The sequence below is a fragment of the Carex rostrata genome, chromosome 3 (genome assembly GCF_964058835.1).
Source record: "Carex rostrata chromosome 3, lpCarRost1.2, whole genome shotgun sequence".
Classification (NCBI taxonomy): Eukaryota; Viridiplantae; Streptophyta; class Magnoliopsida; order Poales; family Cyperaceae; genus Carex; species Carex rostrata.
Genome location: NC_135920.1, coordinates 9,601,275 through 9,625,512, shown reverse-complemented (window position 1 = coordinate 9,625,512; position 24,238 = coordinate 9,601,275). Strand labels below are relative to the sequence as shown.

Sequence of the window (24,238 nt, the reverse complement as noted above, 5' to 3'; positions counted from 1 at the left end):
CTCCTTTTCTCAAGAAAAGGAGCAGATTTCATTCCAATAAAATGTTTAGAAGAAAATGCATGGTTGAGAGCTGATTGAGAGCCTCGTTGATTGATGCATGCAAACTGAAATGTTTTAGAAGAAAATGAAATGTTTAGAAGAAGATGCATGGTTGAGAGCTTCCTTGAGGCTGACGTTGGAGAAGAAATGTATTATTGTCCATTTAATGTAACAATGGATACCTCTATTTCAAATTTCATCTTTGTTTTGTCCCGTTAGCTAAAAAAAAAGATACGAAATATCTTGCAGTATTAAATTTGTCTTTTTATTAGTTTTTATCAATTTATTGTTTTATCCCGTTAGCTAAAAAAAAGATACGAAATATCTCGCAGTGTTAAATTTGTCTTTTATTAGTTTTTATCAATTTATTGGTGCCAATTTTGTTATAGTTTTAAATTTATTTGTATTGTTGTTTGCTCTAAGATTTAATAATTGCTATTAGACATAACTAAAAATTGTATATTTGTATTCAATAGTTTTATATTTTTTTTTGTATTTTTTATGGCAATTTTGATATTTTTACATTTAATTTATAATTTTCTAGTTAAGCATTACGAATATATACACGAAAAATTCATAAGGTTATAATAGTCATTTTTCTATTAGGTTCATATTTAATAACTCTATATTTCCTCAATTCAATTATCATTCTTGCCAACATAACAATAAAATAGAGAAATAGTTTAGAAGAGTGATTAATTCTCAATTCTACAATTCCACTGTTCCATCACTATTATGTGTGTAGCCGAACAGGCCCTTAGGGAATTCACATCCTCTCCAATACCTGATAGCCGAACAGGCCCTTAGAGAATTCACATCCTCTCCAATACTTGATAAGGGAATCTTTTACAATTACTAGATCTGGACCGTTCTTTTTAACTTTGCACGAATCTCAAAGCCCAAAAATACAGCCTCCTATGGTGACCCGAATATCAAACCACCCGAATATCAAACCAGTTGAGATTTAATTTCAAACTGTAAACCAAACCAGTTGAGAGTTTGAAATATGGTGACCCGAATACCAAACCATAAGGGTGTGCTCCAGTTGGGGGGAACGGAGGGGAGGGTGAGAGAAATTTCTACGTTAACCTGCTCCACAAACGAATATCGAAAGGGAGGAAAGGCAGAGCGGGTGGATGGTTCACTCTGCGTGATCAAAAACTGTCACCCCCGATTCGGAGTGTACGCGAAGGAAAAATGGGCCCACCAGCAAAATTGACCAACTTTGCCCTCTTCCCTCCTCCGAAGCTTCGTCTCCCTCTTGGCGATCTCAGTTTTTTTCTCTCAGTGATCTCCTGTCTTCTCTTCTGGTGATCTCCGCCTTTTCTCACAGCTTTTTAAATAACTTCAATTCTATAAATTCATGAATTCTTTCTTTCTCAAAAGTACCACGAGGGGTTCCATAAAAAAAAAAAACAAAGATTGCTTTTTGATTTGAAGTTTTTATCCACTGTTTGTTGTTATCGTGTATATATAATGCTTGAGCATATATTTTGAATGTTAAAATAGCAAATATTTCAGGGACTGGCATGTAATTTTCGTATACCTTCCTTGTCAGATTCGTTTCTGGCTCTTGATGATCCTCTGCTACTTTTTATTAAGTCAATATTGTTACAAGATTGCATGATACTAATTATAAATATGAATGCTTAGTATTTCTATTGAAGGACCTATTTATAAACTTCAAATGAGGGTACCAATGGGTGTACTGGTACTGGTACCACTGGAACTAATAGAGCAAAATGTAGTTTTTACTGTCTAAAACCAACTAGGAGGGTAAACTAGTAATTTTAGATAAATTATAAGCGAAATTTAAAGATTACAGCTAGCCTCCCCCCTTCCTCCGTGAACATTATTGGAGCAAGTAACTTGTTAAAAATTCTCCTTCCTTTCCAGCCCCTCCCCTTCCTTCCCCTCCCCTCCCTCTCTTATATAATTACTGGAGCACAGTCTAAAGTGAGTGGAGTGAAGCGATTTTCATGCTGGGTTACGTGGCTGCATTGAAGGACTTTCACATCCCACATGGCCACATGAGGTGAATTTGATGTTGTCCGTTTTTTTTTTCAAGTATATAAGGCCTCAAATCATAATCTTGTATCCCTTGTGGGACTAATAATTGTAATCAAATCGTATGCATTTTGTTTTGTTGAGAATGCGTTGACTATTTTAGTAATATATGATATCTTTTGTTTGCTTTTTTTATTACTAAAAATAATTGGTTGTAATTAATAGTGTTCTAAATAGCACGCTACAGCGGCGCTATAGTGTTTTCGGACCTTGAACGCTACGCTATGGGATAAAAGTGCGTTATTTCAACTACGGCCGCTATAGTGGTAATAGCGGTCCGCTATCTGCGCTACACGCGAGGCGCTATAGCGCACACTATGCTACATAGGCTTTTATATAAATGTCCAACTTGAAAATTAATTTTAAAGATCAATTTTTTCAATGTCCAGATTAATTTTACTTTTCAATAGAAAAAGATAGTTTATTTCATGATATCTATCATTTTTTTAATAGAAAAAATATATAATTTATACCATGATGTTTAGGTTATTTTGAATGGAAAAAAGATAGATAGTTTATGATATTATTAGAGATATTATGAATAGTAATTGAGACTTTGTTCTGATTCAATATGAATATTCTAATTTCTTAATTAATTTTGTGTTACTTATTGATCTATGCGACTTTATATAGTGTTGATAATTAATAGAAATATAAAATATATTTTTTTAAACAAAAAACGCTATGTAGGATAGCTTTCGCTATAACTACGCTATTCGCATTAGCTTTTTTTTTAGCCTTTCTGTTATGATGCAATAATAGCTATTTAAAATCTTAGTAATTATAATACTTATATTATATTATAGAGTGAGTCTATGGTACTATGCATATTACGATTTGTTACCGTGCTACGGCTCTATATTCGAGTTTTCAAATCCTAACGGTCGATCCGAACCGTTCATCTTGTTCTCCATATTAATATGTGTTTGGAGACCAAATTTTACATTTTTTGAAATTTTCTTACTATTTTTTTAGATTTATTGAAAATCACTGTTTTTGGATGGTCCAGAATTTTCAGATCAAGTGATTTTCTAAATATCTAAAAAAATAGTAAACAAATTTCAAAAAATGTAAAATGTGGTCTCCAAACACATATTAATATGGAGAACAAGATGAACGGTTCGGATCGACCGTTAGGATTTGAAAACTCGAATATAGAGCCGTAGCACGGTAACAACCCGTGATATGCATAGTACCATAGACTCACTCTATATTATATAAATAGATTATTCGTATGACTTAATTATCCGATAATTATTCATTTAGCATATGTATTTCAATCCGTTTAAGACAGTTGGCTTTGAATTTTAATATTCATTTACTATTCGTATTTGTATATGTATCCACTCATTAAAAAATGAATACGGATATGGTATCGACATTATTCGCTCCGAATCCACTACGTTTACACCCAAAAGAGTACATACTATTTTGATAATAATTATAATATACAAGAAGTGTTGGGAAACCATTGTTGAAAGCCTACAACTGAAACAAGCTTATATTCATTTTCTTTAAGCATGGTTGAACGTGTAGTCTCTAACGGCATCTAGAGGAGAATGAATAGGGAGTCTTAAAATCCGTTGGACATTTTTTGGTTATACTCTCTAAACTAACAAGTCAGACAAACAACAAGTAAACGTGTACAAGTAAAAGTAAATATAATAGAGTTAGATAAATTTGCCTACATCTCCGGGGTAGAGCAACCCCGTCAGCACTCATTTTCTATTACCCAAAAAGAAATGATACAACTCGTGACACGTGAGCTCAACAAAGGTGGAAAGTCACAACCTAACTCATGTATAAGATGAGCCTAGAAGCTCAAGCTGGAGAGTCCCAACGGGATCGTCACGCAGCTATGGATATATGTGAGCGGAAGACGCTCGAGCTAGTGAATCCCTTTCACGCCCTACAAGCAGGAAACACTAAATTATAGACACTAAACTATATCTCAAAGAAGATGATGAATCATAATTTGACGTATTATTTAACACACGGTTAAGTCCAAAATTTATCCTAATTATCATATTTTATTGCATTTTATTTATCATTTCGTTCAGTTTTAATTAATGTTAGTCGAGACACAAGATATTGCGCAAGTTGTTAATTATTGCAGAATTGGAGCACGAAACCACGCGATCTGCATGTGCACAAAAAATCGATAATGTCAAGTTGATTGGAGAAACAAATGGAGGAGATCAATCTTTGAATTCGACTAATTAAGAGATTTCATAGTTTATGGCTGGACATTAATCACCTTGATGTTTTTGGATTCTTACCAATTTACCAACTTGGCTGACGCATATTTGTTTCCAATTAAAGCTGGTCAATTAAGGCATTTTGATTGAATTGGATTGCTGGCGCATACTGGCCCATTTAATTTCTTACCAAAGATTTTTTTTTAGGGAGACCTGATATATTCGGCTCTGGACAAAAATTAGGGGGCATCTTGATTTTTAGCCTTTCATTTTTTTTGACACTTTGAATATTTGGGAGAATTCAGCCAGAGAAAATTGAAGAAATGGGAGTTCGGCCAGAGGCAAATTGAAGGAAGCTAGAGCCGTGTTTGATTTAAGGGCATCTTAATTCTTCTTCTTCTTTTATTTTTTTGATTTTAATGAAATCAAATATGACTTGTGCTTGTATTGAAAGTATGCTTGGCTAAACATTTTATCTATGGATATGGGTGTAACTTGATACTTTAGTTATGCTAATTTAGTTGTTTGAATTTATTTGTGGTTGTGATGTTGAATTGTTTATGAATGCTTGAATGGTTTGTTTAGTTATTTCTTATTTTATGAAGGGATCCGCTAATAATAAATTGAGACCGAAATGAGAAATTTATTAGAAGTACTTTTTGAAATAGTGATAGGTATGCAAACAATATTAGGTAAATTTGGTGATGGGCCGAAAGGAGAAATTGAATTGCTTGAACAACATAAACAAACTTAAGTACTCGGAGCTACGAAAGTAGTTGTTCATGCACGAAAGTATGCTATACACAAAGTTTCAGGTACAGCTAGTTGTACCCTTTTATACTGTGATTTTAGCTTTTGAATTAAGTTGAAAGTGCACAACTTTCGTTCAAGAGTATAATCAGGTATCGATCCTCAGAGACGATACAGTTCAACTCTAAATCTTTGCTTGTCTCAGTTAGGTACTAGATTTTGAGAAAAGATTGGTTTGATTTGTTTAAATTCCTAAGTTCAATAACATAAAAGGAAAGCAATTAAACGTTTGATTTTACTTTGATTTTAAAACGAAGTTTCTAGGGTTTCAGATTTCATCTTCAATTCTGCCTCTCTGAACTCTCATGCGACTCGCAATGCTTTCACATGCGACCCTTGTGATGCGACTCGCATGCATGGTGATACCTTTGCATGCGACTCGCGTGGTCCTTGAGTGAATGCATCATTTGACCTGTTTCTGAGTTATTTTGCTTGTGTAAGGATCTGTTGACCATACCTAGTGTTCCTAACCCTCAACTCTCGTTTATTGGCTTAATGAACCTTGTAAGGAATTGCAACTTCACATTCTTAGATCTCCTACCTCAAACTCTCGTTTTACTGGTGTTCAACCTAAGTCATTTGTCTGGTTTGCTAAAGGTATCCACTATCTCTCAATAGATGGAAATTTCACCTCTCAGTTACTATTGATCTCACCTCTCGGATCTAAGATCTACCTCAAATACTTGATCAAATTGCAAGAAACATCAAGGTCAAAGTACTAGAAGAGATGCAAGAAACATTCAACAGTAGACATCAAGATTCATTCAAACAATCACAATCAAGCAATGAAAGAATAATACTCAGGCAATCAAACACAAGAAAAACTCAAATTCAAATTCAATGCATACAAACAGAATCTCAGACTACATCAACCCTAGAAACAAGTAAAGATCTACTCAAGCATCGTAAAAAAAGATATAAGAGAAGAAATCATGATAAAATCGAATGAAGAAATGGATCTAGGAGGAATCTTCCAATCTTCGCTTCTCATCTCCTCCTCTTTCTTGAGCGACACTTCAAAGGCCTTGGGGTTTAAATCTTTGAATTTTCTCCACACCCTCTCCAGTGGCAGAGGGTGGCCTATTTATAGCTTTCCCTCAAACGATCTTTCAAATTTGGGCCTTTACTAGGCTTAATTGGGCTTCTGTTGTCTGCTCTGGGGACTCTTGATGCGAGTCGCATCACCAGCGTTGTGACCCGCGTTGGAACATGACTGATGCGCTTCGCATGAGATGGCATTGCAACCTGCTGGTGCGACTTGGAGGGGTTGTCAGTGCGACTCGGAGGACTGGATGCACCTTGCGTCAATCATGATGCAAGTCGCATCAAAATCTCTGAACTTCAGAAATTCCCCTGATTTCACCAATTTCCCTGCGAAGTAAGAATGAAAGCGCAGCAGTACCACATTATATATATATTCATTATAGTAGACGTTATTTGATGGCTTAAAATACATGTTTTGGTACGGAAATTGGTCAAAATAATAGATTAGATATAGCAATATCAGTAGTCCAAAAGGCTTTTGAGGAAAAACATGGATTATCAAATAGCTTAATGGGTTTAGATTAAAACTGGTAAGCCACGAACGTAGGAGACCTATTTAATCTAGATATGGTGCGAAGCCGCGAAAGTGGATAAACATTTACCTTATGATAACACCCCCTCAACAATTACAAACCAAATATTAGAAAAACAATTAGAAATACATAATTAAAAGTATCATAGTGAAACCATAACCCTAGATATTCATCTCCTTTGATTTCTCTCATCATTTTCTGTTTCTGGAATTCAATCTGCATTATGTTAATTTAAGTTGCATTCAGATAATTTGCCCTGCATTCAATCTGGAATTCAGGCCGAGGTTCTGGAATTCAGTCTGCATTAGTTTATAATTCATCCTGCATTTAGTTAATTCATCCCGCATTTTTAGAATTCAGTTTATAAAAATCGCTCAATATTTGATTGTCTAGATTATTGAAAACCGGTAAACCAGTACTTACAATACCTCTCTGTGGTTCGATACCCAAATTACTAAACGATAAGGTCGTGCGCTTGCGACCGAATTGTATTGAGATTAGGGATTAAATTGTTAAACTATCAAAATTATATCAGAAGATAAGTCGAGTGAATGAGAGTAGCAAATTGGAAGGGAACACAATAACAGCCTTGACAAAAAATTATAGGAGGCAGGGATGTGTTGGCCAACAAGGCATGAGGGAAAAGGCGTTGGAAGGGGCGAAGCGGGTAAGAGAGGCGAGGAGGGGAGTGGATGGAGGTGGAGAAGACGGAGAGGGAGGTGGAGAAGACGGAGAGGGATTAAGAGGTGAGAGGAGAGAAGAATGTGAGTGTGTGTGTGGGGGGTTGTGGGTTGAGGTGGACTATAGAGGGCCGGTGAGGACCGGAAATGTCATAAATAATGATGGATGAATAGAAAGAAGATCGAAGAGAAGATTACGAAGAAGTTAAAGCAAAGCGCTTTGATTGATTGAGGTGACACTTTTTCATTAGTCACTTGGCCCATTTGGTCAAGTGAACTAAACTAAGCCCAGGCTAGCAACTACGAGGAAAAGAAAAAAGAATTCGCATCCTTTGAGATATCTCAAACTTTGAGTATTTCTTAGAAAATCTCAACCGTTCAAATATGTTATGCACGGATCTTAGAGCAAAAAAATATTGTGCCTGTGCTATCTCTGAAATTCGGGAATTCAGATCCTCCTCAGTACCGTAATAGAGTCAAATAAGAAAAAAGTATCGTAATAGAGAATCTTTTAAAATTATTGGATCTGGATCGTTCTTTTTAACTTGGTACGAATCTCAAAATGGTTGAGAGTTAATCTCAAACCGTAAAGTGAAGGGAATCTTTTATAATATTGTCCGAAATTTGAATGCGTATTCTTTGCATTAACTCAAAAGAAAATTTTTTGAGTTAATGAATATCAACCGTCTGATTTTAAACAGAATCAATCTGACATCTATCTATAACCTAAGTGGTCTTTCAATATTAGTGCGAATCTAGTTTGCAAAATCTTGAAACATATAATAACAGATCAGATGATTGAGATTCATTAATTCAAAAAGACTCCTTTTGAGTTGATGCAGAGGATTACGAATTCCCAAAGTTCGGTCACGCAAAAGTTGAGTGCGTATCCTCTAATATATCTCAACTTTTGCGTGACCAACGTGTCCGATGCCTATTTGGGGGTGATGATGTATTATGTGTGCTTTGAGATTCGTGCAGAACGTATTTAAACGGTTAGGATTTTCCATAAAGTCACACAAAGTTTGAGATATCTCATAGGATACGAATTCACCAAAGTTGAGATATGCGCACCCACCCGTTCGCATCCAACGGTCAGATCATCATCTCCTTCCCCCGTAATAAAGCGAATCTGGACTGGAGGTTTGGCACTTTTAATTCCAAACTCTTGTTATCTATTAATTACAGACTGACTAGGGTTTGGTTGATACTTGCCGTAAGCTTCTCTCAGTTGATCTGCGGCGCCACATAAACGGCGAGGGAGGTTCGAGTCGATAGCAGATCGACAACGATGGCCTCGCCGGAAGCTCCCACGCGTTACAACGGCGTCGCTAGAGAATCCGCCGCCTTCCGCCTCATGAAACAAATGGTATCCTCATTATTATTCCAATCGTTATATTTTCCATGCACATTATCCATGACTCAATACAAGCAAATTACACTTTATACATATGGTTGCCCCTCTCTTTTATATTGATTCTTGAAAGTCCATGTATCCCTTATCTTGAGCGTCCTTCTCTCTCTCCCATGCATCATAATATCACATTTCAAGAATTAAAACTCCATAAGTATCTTTCCCAAATCATGAATGCCTTCGTAATTCCATAAGTTTCTGTTCAGTTTACAAGATCTTGAAACTTCTTTCAAATAGGATGAAGGAGATGACTAACTTTTATGTGGTAGAATAGCAAGGATGTGATGGCTCCTAATAAATGTTTTAGTGATCAATGTAATCAATATCAGATTAAATTCCAATTTTTTGTGACTCCATATGTCAGATAAAAGTTTAGGGTGCTTATTGAACCAGAAAGTCTCGGACCTGATTGAAATAACTACATTTGTTGAGAGGCCACATCAGACTCTCACCTTTTAAGGAACTTATGATGTTTCTTACTTGAGCCTTGTTGTACTGATGTACTCTGGCCCCTCTGCTTTTTTTTTGGCTCTCCTTTTTACAACATCTGTAGGATATTATGTTTGAATTGAGAAATTATAAAGCAATTCAGGTGGTTGCATCAGCTGTTAACTTTTATTTTCTTCCATTGTATCATTCCTGCAGGGCTGGGAAGAAGGTGAAGGCCTTGGAAAGGAGAAACAAGGCATAAAGGGACACGTTAGAGTGAAAAACAAGCAGGACACTTTAGGTATGCACACTTTTTTAGCAGTTTTTTTGTTACGCGTACACTATTTTGGAGTCAAACTGTAAATATTTTTAATTCCTTGTGTTCAACAGGTATTGGTCTTGACAAGCCTAATAATAATTGGATCTTGGATACAACTCAATTTGATAACATTCTTAAAAAATTGAAAGTGGTGAGTGCTATTTATTGTTAATGCTACTTTAAATATTCAATTATTTATGGAATTCTCGGATCATGCTGACTTGTTTTCTCTTTTCTATTGACAGCAAGGAGCTGAATCAGTTGAAAAGGGTACTTTTCTAAAATTATTATTCTTTAATTATACATCTGTACTGTACCAATGTTGTAATCTCTCTCTCTTAATCTCTGTATAGAAGCTGCTGATGCAACGGAAACCCCTACTAAGGTTGAGAGGAAGGATAAGCCCAAAGAAGTTTGTGCTAACAAAGCTCCTCGGCCACAGGGAAGGTTCTTATCTCTATCTTAATTCTTGACTTGTACCTAACTTTTCTGTTCTTTTGGAATTCTCCATTGAACTTGTGTTTTGTTCTCTAAAATTAGGTACAAGAAAAGAGAGTGGGCAAAAAGAGTGAGCGGGTACACAGAGAAGGATCTTCAAGGAATCCTGGGTTCTGTATGATCCTTCCTTCCGTTGTTTAACTTTCTTTTTATTTTGAAGCTAATGGAGTAACTTCCTGTTGGTGTTGATGTTGCTAATTATGTGTCATAAGGAACTTACGATTATAACTACACTTACAGGCAAACAAAGTAGAAGATGGACAGAAGAATCTCGATTTGAACTCTGGTCCATCAGATTTGGAAATTGATTATCGTAATGATGACGAGGAGGCAGGTAAGCAATTGCAATCTTTTTATTGCTCTGGGTGTTATTTTCTTCTTCCCTTTTTTGTTTTTTGTTTTGGTACACTTCCATAACTTCTAATACCGTCCTTTTGTATTATACTGGTGCTAGTCTCTGATTTTGGAAAGAAAATGTGGTTCCAGACTTCCAATGACTAGGCTGGGCAAATAAGTCTTTTTTTATTTAGTGTTTCCAGCTATTCTACTGTGTAATGTTCATCTGGGTTGACGGTCGTAAGTAAATCAGGCTTAATTCGAGGTTTAAATGATAGGATTTAGTCGAGGCCAAAATGACAGTCTGAAATACGGAGATAATGGCAATTTTCAACATATTAAGACACCAGGAGTTATACTATTTTGTTTCTGCATAGCACATATTTGGGGAATAACAGATTTGTGAATGTTTACTCCAAAGATAAGAATGTGCAAATATTGGTCATGTGATATCTTCTGGTTTGATCCATGCAGTTGTGTATGTTGAAGCATTACTCTGGAATATATCTTTTCAAGATTTGTATATTTAAATTTTAAGACATGTCAGCTGGAGTTCAGATGCGTATCAGGGTATTGTAGTCCAATAATATATGGCTGATTATAAATCCATGGTTCTTTAATTATAGTTTTCTGTTGCCAATTGGTCTATTTATAATAATCTTGTTTTTCCGAGTTAAAAGCTTAAAACAAACAAAATAGTTAAATAAAAGATTTTCATTTTATATTGTTCAAATGGGCAGTCGTACCGGAAATAAAGGCTGATTGGTGGGGGCACAAGCAAGGGTTCACTTTTGGAGGGCTTCTTGGAGCACGATCTAATAAATTATGCAAAGCTAGAAGTTCAGATGACAACTCTGCATATGTCCGCAAGACTTTTGCTGAAGAAGATCAAGAAAATCTCTATAATCTGGTCCAGGTACCTTTTACTGGCTTAGATTATTCTGACTCTTTGGGGATGAGCATTTTTGTATTTATTGTTCACTGCAGTGATGCAAATCACTGAGATAATTTATTGTTCTTATTAGTGTGCACTTTGTGTTGCTGACTACTTAAGTTCACTGAACAATGCTTGTATTTTTGTTGTTACGATTGATACCTAGTAAATTGTTTGAGCATATTCATATATGCAAGCTGTTACAATTAATACTTCATAAATTGTTTGAGCATATATCTTCAAAATTATGTATTTCTTCAGGAGTTCCTATGCATCAGTAGAAATCATTCTACTCTAATTAACTGATGATAACTTGGTGAGTTTGATTCAATTTATTGATCAAATCTTGCAAAGTTCATTCAGCTGTTATTGGTCTATAGTAAGCTCAACATATTTGCCATTTACAGGATAAAGCAACAGCAGGAAGACAGGGACTAGGCATTAAGGACCAGCCCAAGAAAATTGCTGGAACCCGCTTCAAGGGCCAAAAAAAAACTTTTGGTTGTGAAAGCGACGAGGAAGACTCCACAAGTGAGTTGACAGATCTAAAACCAAGTGAGGACACAAATGAGGATTCTGGTCAAACTGTCTCTAATAAATCTAAGATAAAGCTCAAGAATCTGTGCAAAACAATTCTTCATCAGGTAGCTGACTATATTCGGTTGCGTGGTTTTTGTTTCTTTTCAAGATGCAAGTAGCTGACATTGGTTATTTAATTCAGGCACCTTCACAATCTCTGAAGCTAAAGGAGCTTAAGGCGCTTATTGATGAGCATTCCGAAATGGTGTTTTCCAAGTTCTCTTCTAAGCGCGAAGCTTTGACTTTCCTAAAGAAGAAGGTACACTTTGTTCTGATATCAGAAGGTTGTGTTTCTCTGTGTTGTTACTATTTAAGACAAATCCTCCAAGCATAATTTATCACCAGTGCACTACACTATTGTATCTACATTGAATTTGTACAGTATTGTAATCCTGTGGTGTGCAGCTTGGCTGAGGGGTAAATTTTTCCTTGGTCACTAAAGTACTCTGCCTTGGTAAGATAATGGCCAGTCAACATTGATTTATCCCTGAGATAAGTCACTGAACTTTGAATTTGGTCTAATCAAGTCACTCCGTCATTTTTTAAATCAAAAACTGAGTGCTAGTGTAACTTCATGTCAGCAAAAGGTTCTTCAAATCAACAAAATAATTTCCAAGAATTTCTTAGCTTCGGCAAAATATGTCAACATCATCTGACTTAATTGGGGCAAATTGAAAGTTCAGTGGTTTCTGGGGACAAATCAAATTGTAGTGACCAATTTATTACGAAGGGTAAAGTTGGGTGACCTCTGGGGAAATTTGCCTTGGCTGAGGGGTAAATTTATTACGAAGGGTAAAGTTCAGTGATTAATATGGTTGGACTCGAAATTTCAGGGAGGGAATCCCAAGAAGGGTGTTAGTAAGCTGATGCATTGTTATTTGATCAATTGCAGCTAGAAGGAGGCAAAAGGTTCAGAGTGGAGGGTAAGAAAGTATGCCTGATCTAATTTAGGGATATAACTTTTGTAGTGTGCTTCTATAGGGTAACAAAAGGTTTGCAGAGGTGAAAATTTTGCAAGGTGCTATTAATACGTAGATAATTTTAATTTATTTGTGGCATGAATTTTGAAAAAAAAAAATATTCATTAGAATGACAGTTGTAATGTTATCTCATATAATTTTGCAATTCTTTCTGAAGAAAACCTCTGGATTGTTGTTTTCATCACGTCTTATGTACTCAGCAATGATACATTACAATTTAAATTACCATCTGAGATGTGATTTACTTTACCTATTAATAGAACGATGGCAAAAAAAGCCTCCTATCTGAATTTTCATTTAAATCAGGAGCAAGACTCATCTATACACAAATATTTCCATTCTTATCAATATCGCTATTATTTTGAGTGTTTATTTCAATTGTGTTGGTGTTTTTTATATGTTATAGTATTCAGTTATAGACTTTATTTATTATTTTGGATAGGTCTTATTCTTTCATTAGGATCGATTCAAAATTATTATCATTGACCATAATCACTTTAGTTAGGCTTTCAAATTTGATTTTTCGAAGATGAGCACTTCCCATTTCAAAGCTAATAAAGGAAGTTTATCAGCATGTGAATTAGCCTATATTGATTAATTGAACATCTATTGAATAATATAAAGTTATTAATAGATAAAGAAAGATGAACTATTGAATAATATATAGCCTGTGTTGGGGTTTTACAAACCGGAAAAATTGATAGTGGAAGGCCGAAATGGAAAATTTTAATAGGAAGGGGTTTGGAACTTTGTACCAGTCCTTGATTAACATATGCATTTTTGTTTAACTAAATATATCATAAAACAGTCCAATTCAATGGTAATTATAATTACAATGGTTACAATAAACGTAGCGTCTAAATATTTCCTTGAAAGTGATAGATGAAAGAATGTTATGGTTGTATGGAGAAATTGGATATTATAGTGTTTTTATGGAGAAATTGGTTATTTTGAAAGTTTGTATGGGTACAATGGAAACTATCCCTTGGCAAACAACAGTAGCATATTTGGACATGATAACAGCTACTCAGATGTCAGCGCAAGGTAGGGGTTTTAATATCTGTTCGGAGCACTGAGATTGTGTAATTTGCTTTTGTTAATTAATATACCACTTGACAGCTGCTGTCAGGCTTTCAAAAAAAAAAGAAAAACTTGCCCTTTCATAAAACGGTCCAATTCAATGGTAATGGTAATGACTAATGACAATGGTAGCAATAAACGTAGCATCTAAACATTTCCTTAAATTAAAAAGCTTTTACAAAAGTAACATTGTTTAAACATAAAAATGATGATATGAAAAATCAACATATGGGGATAATCACGACACAATGCCCTGATGGCGCCTGCGACGGTCAAACACCTTATTCTCTTTTTAGCGCACACAACTCAAAGCCAGTGCCATGACATGATATGGTCTTGTAGCAGCCCAAACGAACTGAAGCCTAATTGTTCGGGACAATTGTGGCGGTCGTTGATATTTGACTACAACATTATAACAATGTCAACTGGATGTCTGGACCTGGACAAGCAAATATTCATTAAGGGGACGATTTCGATATTTATGAAAGGATAGAACCATACAGGCAACATATAACAACCATTCCAGTCCTCCAAATGTGTTAATGGGAGATATAGTGAAGAGAGCCTCATGTCGATTGGCCGCACCAAAGCACAATAAGAATTTACATGAATTTTGACTATACGGTTTTGAGTTAAGGGTTGCCCGCCAGCTTGAGTCCTGAAGAGATGAATCGCTGTGATGTGGTCCGCACCGTCAGGACTGGAGAGGAATCACAACACTAGAATGGAGAGCTCCTGGGGCAAGTCGTTACACCATATCAGCGATTACGATTTATACACTGATGTGTCCGTTTTTGTAGCTCTTGATTATATAGTTTCATCTATAAATAAGGAATAGGGGTGGCCATAACCCCTTTAGACCTCCATATCCAACGCCATTGCATTCCAATTTCTTCAGACTCCTCTTTCTCTGCATATCAAACACCATTGCACTCCAATTTCTTAGGATGTAAAATCAATTTAGTGAATTGTCTTGGTAATTTCTATGTTCTACATCAACTTCACTCTTGATTGATTGTGACACTTTGCAGTATGCCATGTGATAAACAGACAGCCTTCGCATTGCAATCTTATACAGCTACTCCAGTGGGTGGGTGGGCCATAGGCTATATGTGCGACCCCTGTGCTAAACTATGTTATTGGCTTACTGGTGCAAACAATAATTAATTTTAAAGTAAAAGAGTTCATTAAAGACCGGATTAACCTTTTCCAAAGGCCTAGTACACAAAATATTCAAAGATACATGCTGGATAATTGGCCCCTCTGCGCACAAGTACTATAAATACTCTTGCCTTCAAATTGACAAAACTGAAAGGCAAGGTATCTTGCTTACTCAACAACCATAAAATAACATAAACTCTAATTGGATGCAACGTACTCCAAACAAACTCTACACAGCTCTTCTAGACCAGTCCTTTATGTTGCAGCCCTGAGCATCAATCTGTACAACAAAAATAAACCCAGGTCAAAGCAAAAATAAAATGCAACAAAAATTTATATGGAAATGCTTCTGACATCAAAAGTTTGGCTCCAGAGACCATCACCCCATCCTTCCCACACACTTGATCTTTCAGCTTTTGCAATTTCTCAATATTGGCCAACAAATTCAAAAGAATAAAGAGATTCCAAAAAGACTCCCTTGATATTGATTTCAACCAATATCGATAAAGAACAGTGCCATATATTCGACATCAAAGATTACAATAAAAAATATATTACATGAACCCAGTCAGTTATTTGCTTACGTTTATTTACAAGCTGTACAGGAGCTGCCTTCACCGAATATTGATTTAGAACTATCCAATTAGAAAAAAAGGCTAAATTTTAGGTATCAGGTCTGGCTATCCTCCTTGAGACCCTTGCCGAGCAAATCATAGTTGATAGATGCAAGTTGTGACAGGTTCTGTTCACCATAAAGCAGTTAACAATAAACAATAAGCTTCTATCTCATTGAATCGTTCTTAAAATATTTATAGTACTTTTCTTAGGTTACTTTGCAAAATATATAAAAATAAAGCACACAAAAATTTCCCTCATACAGGAGAATAAACCAATGTGGGCATTTGCAAAATAGACATACAAAACATGGATTGGCTTGTGAGAAGTACAAAAATTACCACTTGGCGGTCTTTCAAATGTTATGGAACAGACCAATTCAAACATATTATAATGAATATATTGTCAAATATAATATATATTTGTACTGATTATAGAATTTATTTTTTCCAATTATTACCTTAAATGAGAAATTACTGAAGGAATAATTAACTGAAGTGCCAGAATATAACTCAGTAGTAAGGCCTCCGCATTCATCCCCCTAAGAAAAATTATAAAGATAAAACAATAAAAGTTATTCTATCACCGAAACATACAGTGTAAAAAGAAAAAAACTTTGGTATAGAAACATACCACATCATCTTGACGATTGCTTACACAGCTGCTGCTGCCGCTGACAGACCCATCATCACTAGAGACCTCTAGTTCATAGCCTTCCAATATGTTCTCATCGGATGGATTCCAAGAGTAACGGCTTGTGAAATAGCTCGTGTCAAAAGCACCATCAGAAGAGGGAACAAATGCTGCCTGTAAAAGAACAAGAAAGCTCAATGTTGACTATATAAAAAATCCCTTCTCTAACATGTACAGACAAATTAATATGCCCAAGTATCTAACCTTTTGCCTGGCCAATGTGTCCCAGTTGATATCCTTGAAAAATATGTGTTGCTTGACCTAAAAGAATGGTGTGTTTTAATGTTATAATACTAATTAAAACACAGAATTTTGGAACAAAATTATTTGGAGAAAATTGTATATTTTCTAGCAAAAATAACGTACCTCTGATGCACCTTTTGCTCCAAGCCGTTGATGAGGGTCCTCGGTCAATAACCTGTAAATGAGTTGCGCATACAGAATAGCAAAAATCAATACAATAAGAATGAACATCAGATGAAGTAGAAGATTACCGAGGATTTTACCATTACAATGGGGGAAAAAGGGTTTCCTACTTGTCAATTAAATCAGCAGCTTCCGTGCTCATCTCTTCAGGTACTCGAGGCCAAGGAATCTTCCGATTCAAAATATTGTCAAAGATCATCTAGAAAACAAGGAACACAATTATATATTCATATTAACATACTTTCCCACTAGCAAAGCATCCAATTCCATGTTCAAAAAGTTTAGTTTCAAGTTGGATGTGTTCCTTTTACAATTCAATCCAATTCTACAATTGTTAAGCAGTTCATACTTGAGGAAAAAAAAAGTTGCACTCACATACGTGCATGACGTGCTAATTCTTAGTAATTGTCCTATATATAAGAAAGGTATGGTATCCAAAAGAAAGAACATATAACTGCTAATGCTGATTAAATTGACGGTAAAGCTAACGGAATGAAACCTGTGGATGTTCAGCATTGAAAGGAGGTATTCCAACAATGAGCTCAAATAAGATAACCCCTACAGACCACCAATCCGCACTAGCACCTGTTTAGTTATTATTATTAAAAATAAATAACAACCAGTATAGGTTAAATATTGCTTGATGTGCACCAGCTCCACACAGAGAGAAATATTTGGTCATCGCTACCAGTACTGGAGTACACAACAAAGAAAATGCATTGTATCCATTAAACTGGGCTCATTTTATCTTGTTTGATTGATTATTAATGTTCTCAATATATTAGCATAATTAAAGTAACAGCATAGGGATAGGCAAACGAACCATGCATATCCCTATGCTGTTATAGGTGGTGACCATAATCAAAATAAAAGTAACAGCATAGAGATAGGCAAACAAACCATGCCCTGTGCCCAAAAGGATCTCAGGGGCCAAATAATCAGGAGTACCAACAGCAGATCGCTTCTTTCGTCTTTCAATCTGATCTTCTTGTTCAAAACCAGAAAAGTCAGGATCATGCTCATGCTCATGGTCATCCTCTACATACAATGAAGTCCCACAGACTGCTGGGCCAGACAGGTCATCTGTGCTGTTGATCAGACCAACCTTAGACAGACCAAAATCTGTCAACTAAGAAAAATGAAAAGAAAGAGTTCTTAGGAGTTACAATATTATAAGACACAAAGACCAAATTTTCAACAAACTGTGAAATGTTACCTTTATATGGCCATCATGAGCAAGCAACAAGTTATCGGGCTTTAAATCTCGATGTACAATACGATTTGAGTGCAAGTACTCCAAAGCAAGAACCTTAAAAAAAATTAGTCCAACTTGAAAAAATGATGTACAAAGTCAAGAGAGAAACAAAAGGAACTTCAATTACCAAAGAAGAAGCAACTTACTACTTCAGCAATATATATTCGAGCAACATCCTCATCCAAACAGCCTAAATTTCTAAGTAGAGAATACAGGTCACCTCCATTCAAATACTCCATTACAAGATACAGGTTCTCTCGAGACGTAAAAGAATAAAAGAAACGCACCTATCAGAAACAGGAAGTGAATCAAATACAAAGTGCTTGGTAAAGAGAGTTAACAATAAGAAAATTGTGAGAAAGCGAATTTTAACTAACTGACGCACCACAAATGGATTTCTGACTGTGATTAGGATGTCGCGTTCGGCTAATATACTCTCAACAGCATTTTTTCTGATCATATCAGCCTTTTTAAGGACCTGGTCACAATTAGGACAAGATTATAATTATTAAATAGTTTCATAACCCCATGCATCATCAAGGCAAGTTTATAAAAAGGCGTCATTTTAGTACATAAATTTTGTTGTTTGTGTCAGTTTTGGTTGTTCTGCTAAGTTCCATTAAAAAATAAAAAGGTAAAACAACATCTGCACAAATGCCAGTACCAAAAAAATTGATATATAGATACTAATAAAAGAGCTTCTGAAAGTTGCTGATTCGATTAACTATACACAACACGAAATATTCGACCCATATATGCCTCTAAAAGTTTTTACATTACATTTTGCACCATAAACTACAATAAAAATCTCATAGACCAAAAGGATACTCATCATAAACATTGAGATATATTTTAGACATTGTAAACGAGTGGATGTCCTTTTTACCTTGAAGAATTTATGTTTGTAATGAATTTCAAAAGGGTATCGCAAAGAAGTGAAAGAACCCATGTTTGTATCTATTACAACAAAATTTACCTTTATAGCAAAGAGATCTCCAGTTGTTCTTTTCTTGGCCAGGAATACCCGACCAAATGCCCCACGACTGATTGGTTTTATAATTTCAAAATCATCAATTGAAGTACGATCCTTGATTGGATGGACCGGGCTTGCCCGTAAGCTGCGCACCACATCATCCTCTTCATCCATTACCGTGCTTTGTGAATCAACCTTTTCATCAACAGAGTCACAGAGCTGCAAATACTTCTCTCTATTTCAATTGCAGAATGTAAAATACATCAAATTATATTGACAATAATAAGGGTGCATCTATGTCAAAAAGCATACCAAAAATAGGTTGTTTTAAATAAAAAACAAAAAACAAAAAACAAAAACAAAAAAGAAACAGACTATTAAATACTGCTCCAGTCATGGCAGATAGTGATGGCATGGAAGGGGACATATGACATGTATTTGAGTTTAATGAGGTCAGGAAAGAAAATTTTCAAAAAAAAAAAAAAAACTATAGAGCTTACTGGTGTAGCTTCTCTATACGAACACCAAATGTTTGAACTGTCAGAGCCTCATGCTTCCTCCGGCCAATTACTTCTTGCAAATCTTCCATGCAAGAAACCAGGTAAGGCGAGGATTTCTCTTCATAAAGAGACGTATTTGCTATACAACGTGCAATATCAGCAAGCTCAATAATCTGTACCATTTTGACACTAAAATTCAGATGCCACATATATAAATCCTGGTCAATGCCTGAGATATCCCCAACTCAGGAGCTACTAATGCTGTGTTTTTTTTAAGACAGATATGATACCTGAGGTATATCATCAGGCTCAGCAAGCGCATTCCTCCCAGTGAGAAGCATGTCAAAATGATTCGATCTAGGGGTGGTAAGTGGCGATCTAGGTGTCATTGAGCCAGCCGACGAAGTAGCCATTCCCTGATCAGATTTTTGTCCAAAGCGTGTCTTACAAGTCATAGAAGGTAAACCCTTCAAATCATCAAAACATAAGGGGTTAATATCTCCATCTTGAAAACAATCTAGCATATCGGTTGATCCTCTCCTGGACCAATCACTAAGCTTAGGGGAGGGCCCACCATCAGATTCACCATGCACACTGGGGTTCATGTCTTTTTGCGAGTAAGTCTCTATTAACTTTTCTAGCATCTCAGCTATTCGAATCAACCTCTCGTCGACACTTAAACCCTTCTGGTCACATTTATCAGCTATGGCACATACTTTGGAGTGGTCTTCTACATATTGTGTAGGTACATATTCTTCGCAAATGCGACACATAATAGAGCTCTCTTCTGAAACACTTGGTTGGTCAGGCCAATACCCCCAAGAGACCTTTTGCTGATTCTTGTCTGAAGGAATAACAGACAGGTGAATAGAAGATTCTACAGAGCTAGGTATTTCAGGTGTACTTGTACCTACAGCGATGGTCCTTTTCTGACTAGATGGTGGCTCCTTTTTCACCACTGGAGAGGGAAGTGGCTTCCAGGAGGTGATCTTTTCTCTGCTAGAAGAAGGCGGCTCCATAGGGGGTAACAAGTTGGTAACAGGTTGTAACTCATGACTCTGTTTCCATTTTAAACGCTGCTCCTGGCTATAGGACTTTCTAGAATTTGCTGCATTGTCGGTGCTTTTTCTTGCCTTAGGCCTCAAAGCAGCTTGTCTGTCAATTGACTGCACCACTTTTGGCCCCTTCAAATCCAACACTACCTCATCTTCAGCAAAGCCATTCTCCTTATGAAACTGGAGTAACCTAGTGCACCGGGTAAGTATGAATAGCATACGAGTATACAGCTTTTTTAGTACACCCATTGGCAAATCCTGTCTGTGATCATCTAGGTCCTGCACAATCCCTTCACACTGAAGCCAAAACTCACCAGGTGTCATCATAGAACAGCTTCGAGCAAGTATCAGCAAGTCTTCTAGGGTTTCCTTCCACTCCGGGTGTGTTTCAGTTGATTTCTCCATTATGCCGAGTAGTTCTCCTGCAAAAACTGCCAGGTCAGAGTCCACCTCCTCCTTGGCCTTCTCAAATTTCACCTGTATGTTCTTTAACACCTCCTGAAATATAATTTTAGGTCTCATGTTAAAATTTAGATTTCAGATTAAAAGTATAAAGGCCCCAATAATTGGTAGATGACTTCTGTAAACCGTTTGCACAAAATTCTTCAAAGGCAATTTCTTAAGCCAGAAGTATATTAAGAGGCCAAATTCAAGTAGAATGTCAACATGCCCATCGGAGTTGAGAGCACAATTTTAAACAGAAGCAGCAACTGGAATACACACGATGCAAATAATCCATATGTGGTTATACTTGCAAGTGGGGCCCAGTGTGAAATGGTACGATAGGGTTGCCCTAGTTATAATAAAGAACCACACTTCACTCCTTGAAAAGATTAAAAAAATAAATAAATAAATAAATTTAAATTAGGGAGGGATCATGTGACAATGGTCCTGACAATATCTCGTAAATCAACTCAAATAAGGTAGATAAGTAAAAGGTAAATTTATAGGTACGTTATTGAGCATATAGATAGCCCACCAATCAAATTTCATGCAACTCGAGTATCATTTGGTGATGCAAGGACCATTAATTTCACACTGCTGAGAAATTCAAATCACTTAATTAACGGGTAAATGATGCACCAGATCGCATGAATTTTTATAGGCATGATATATGCGCCATACAGGCAATGCCTATAATGTTAAGATTCAAATTAAATTTTTATTTTTCATGGTTGATAAAATTGTCAAGACAAACTATTGTCAAGTGATCCCTACCCATTAATATAATGGAACAATCCATAAAAGAAATCACTAGAGTTCGTAAAGGTGCCATAACAAACTAAAAACCACAAGGCTTTACAAAAAAATATCACCTTTAAGTTGTAAACACCGCGAGGCTTCCAAAAGTTGGGATATGGCCTCACTCCTTTAGAATTCAACTCATGTGAAAAGCTTTTTATATCACCTGGACCCTTCTTCCTTGGTGCACTTGTCGCTTGCATTATAGCCTTGAAGCGAGGCGACTCGGATTCTTTTGGAGTGTCATATGGATCTGATGTGGACTGCATAGTTATATGGTAACATCATCGATCAAAAATTAATACTACACTTTGATGCCAGCCTCAACTCAAGTTGAACTTGTACTTATGCAACAATAGTAAATGCTGTGTCCTTGGATAAAAATCTTCACACTTACAGATGAGAGAGGTTTTCATATTAGTTTTCATTCAATATGGTTTGTAGTGTACAAACCCTGTCGCTGCTGAACATGCACTGAGATACTACCATTGAGAGGAGATTATTGGCTGTTTGTTATTTCATTTTTTTTCTCTTTCAAGGGTATACTAGGAGATACTTGTAAATAGTGCATGTCCTAAGACACACAGTAACTATTATGTTTATTGCACTCGGAATTTATCTGGGTTAAGGACATTTTATGATTTTCATAAAGCAAAATTTTCATAAATAATACTTTTCCTCTGATGAATAGGATTTGAACATTAAAAGAAACAATAGTTTGGGAAGAAACTTTTTGTTGGCGCAAATTAAGTGTCCACTGCATTATTCCACAATCATTTATGTGAAAGACTTGTTGCGATATAGGAAATGCATTCTTGAAACAATTACATTGCAGTTCAATAATTACCTCGGATTCAGGAGTGAAAGGAGCAGGGCTTTTTATCTCGTCAGCATGGCTTCTTGATGTGCTGAGTTTACCTGAAGTGGCAAGTGGGACCCACATTTTAGTTAGTTAGGTAGTTCAAACAGTAACAAGGAGTTGACGAACTCTGCTTTGCTAAATTAGGCTATTGCTGGCTAATATGCAAATAGATTGGAATGTCGCTATGCGACTTTATCTAATGCAAAATCCATTAGTGCAATCTATTTTTTGACATCACCCAATTTATACAATTTCAAGCCAGATGTTGGACTCGTTCAAGCACTCAGCTATATACTTAAAATTCAAAGTGTAAAGAAAGTGAAAAACTAAAAACAATCTTAGAGTTTTCTATTGCATTTATGCATGGACAGATGGAATAAAACAGATTATTAAACAGACCTTTTATTTTTCAACAATGTGCTGAAAGGTCCATTATAACAAAAATACTACTAGTATAAATATACCTAACATTTCTGGCAAAACAGGAAAACATTTTTTTTTCTTTGATTTGCCTAGACAAAATGACTACCTGATTTTTCGGGCAGCGGCAGTTGAGCATCAAGCCCCAATTTCTTGTCAGCCACTTTGACATCCTTCTTACCTGATGAAGAGGTAGAAGAATTTAGAGTGGTTGTATCAGTCTGGCCTCTGGATAAGTTACTACCAGTGCCAAGGCCAGACATCCTGTGGTCCCCACGTAGTCCTTCCTGAAGCAAGGGGCCGGATCTGGTCTTGATCCTGTTTAAGCCTAGAGAAGAAGCTAATATAGGGGATAGGTAGGGGTTGGTTGGGTCTTTTGGTGCTTCTAGTTCTTTAATGTCTCTGTCTTTGTGTTTTTCCTTGTGCCTGTGCTTTGTGGAGGAGGAAAAAGAGGAGGACGAAGAGGGTGAGGGGGTGGAGGCGGGGGAAGGGTCGGATTTGACCTTCTTCTTGTCGGATCTGGTAGATGGGCTGCCTTTCTCTTGAGTGGGAGTTTTGGGGCTGTTGGAACCGTCAGGGCTGGATTTGCGGGAAGAAGAGAAGAACCTTCCTTTGAACACCATCTTCGATTAATTGCTCTGGTGGGGAGAGTTGCTAGGTTATCTGTTGCTCTAGAGGTCTGGTAGGGAGAAGAGAGGGAGCTACTACGGAGGAAGAGGAAGAGTCAGTCGGAGGAGTCGGTGGAGGAGCGGAGGGAGAGCTAGTGCCTACTGGGAAGGAAGAGTGAAAAGAGGGGTAAGAGAGAGAATAAGAAACTGATTCAACTCTTCTCTCCATTTCGCTCAAAACCGGAAATGTATCGCCCTTCATATTGGCAGCTTTCTTTCTTCCGAAAGGTGGAATAATCAAAATAATAGAAGAGAGGACTGGAGTGGTGGGGGATTGCGTGAGGATGGCAGTGGAATGGATGGAACAAGTAATGTAACGAATGGGGTTGGAGTTGGACTATGACTAATGACACCTCTTTGACTCGACTACAAGTCTACAACTAGAGTACCAGTCCCGCCGGTTGGTCCGTATGGCCCATCGCAGTCTT

The 24,238-nt window shown here is 36.5% G+C and overlaps 2 protein-coding genes across 2 annotated transcripts; one reads left to right on the top strand and one right to left on the bottom strand.

Moving 5' to 3' along the window:
* The first annotated feature begins 8,455 nt into the window (after positions 1–8,455).
* LOC144551353 (D111/G-patch domain-containing protein) lies at positions 8,456–13,077 on the top strand. The gene is made up of 11 exons (XM_078299300.1): positions 8,456–8,740; positions 9,431–9,515; positions 9,605–9,684; positions 9,779–9,803; positions 9,887–9,980; positions 10,074–10,146; positions 10,272–10,365; positions 11,108–11,283; positions 11,709–11,945; positions 12,023–12,139; positions 12,773–13,077. The coding sequence occupies exons 1-11, from the start codon at positions 8,663–8,665 to the stop codon at positions 12,824–12,826; spliced, it is 1,113 nt and encodes a 370-aa protein (XP_078155426.1). The 5' UTR covers positions 8,456–8,662; the 3' UTR covers positions 12,827–13,077.
* A 2,030-nt stretch (positions 13,078–15,107) lies between these two features.
* Positions 15,108–24,025, bottom strand: LOC144551354 (Protein kinase superfamily protein). Its single transcript, XM_078299301.1, has 18 exons — positions 23,252–24,025; positions 22,708–22,778; positions 21,935–22,123; positions 19,854–21,116; positions 19,564–19,736; positions 19,067–19,298; positions 18,476–18,568; positions 18,237–18,377; positions 18,052–18,144; positions 17,736–17,964; positions 17,335–17,420; positions 16,946–17,034; positions 16,776–16,827; positions 16,614–16,670; positions 16,350–16,523; positions 16,177–16,257; positions 15,686–15,843; positions 15,108–15,381 (listed from the first exon to the last, which is right to left on the bottom strand). Exons 1-17 carry the CDS (start codon positions 23,763–23,765, stop codon positions 15,772–15,774), a joined length of 3,609 nt encoding a protein of 1,202 aa, XP_078155427.1. The 5' UTR covers positions 23,766–24,025; the 3' UTR covers positions 15,108–15,381; positions 15,686–15,771.
* Between the last annotated feature and the right edge of the window lie 213 nt (positions 24,026–24,238).

Excerpts from the sequence above, each read along its gene's own strand:
- LOC144551353 (XM_078299300.1), top strand. The coding sequence starts at position 8,663 with ATGGCCTCGCCGGAAGCTCCCACGCGTTACAACGGCGTCGCTAGAGAA. Across the intron at positions 9,804-9,886 it reads AGCTGAATCAGTTGAAAAGG|AAGCTGCTGATGCAACGGAA; the intron begins GTACTTTTCTAA and ends ATCTCTGTATAG. Across the intron at positions 11,946-12,022 it reads GCAAAACAATTCTTCATCAG|GCACCTTCACAATCTCTGAA; the intron begins GTAGCTGACTAT and ends TATTTAATTCAG.
- LOC144551354 (XM_078299301.1), bottom strand. The coding sequence starts at position 23,765 with ATGGTGTTCAAAGGAAGGTTCTTCTCTTCTTCCCGCAAATCCAGCCCT. Across the intron at positions 21,117-21,934 it reads GCGGTGTTTACAACTTAAAG|GAGGTGTTAAAGAACATACA; the intron begins GTGATATTTTTT and ends ATTATATTTCAG. Across the intron at positions 19,299-19,563 it reads CGTATAGAGAAGCTACACCA|AGAGAAGTATTTGCAGCTCT; the intron begins GTAAGCTCTATA and ends CAATTGAAATAG.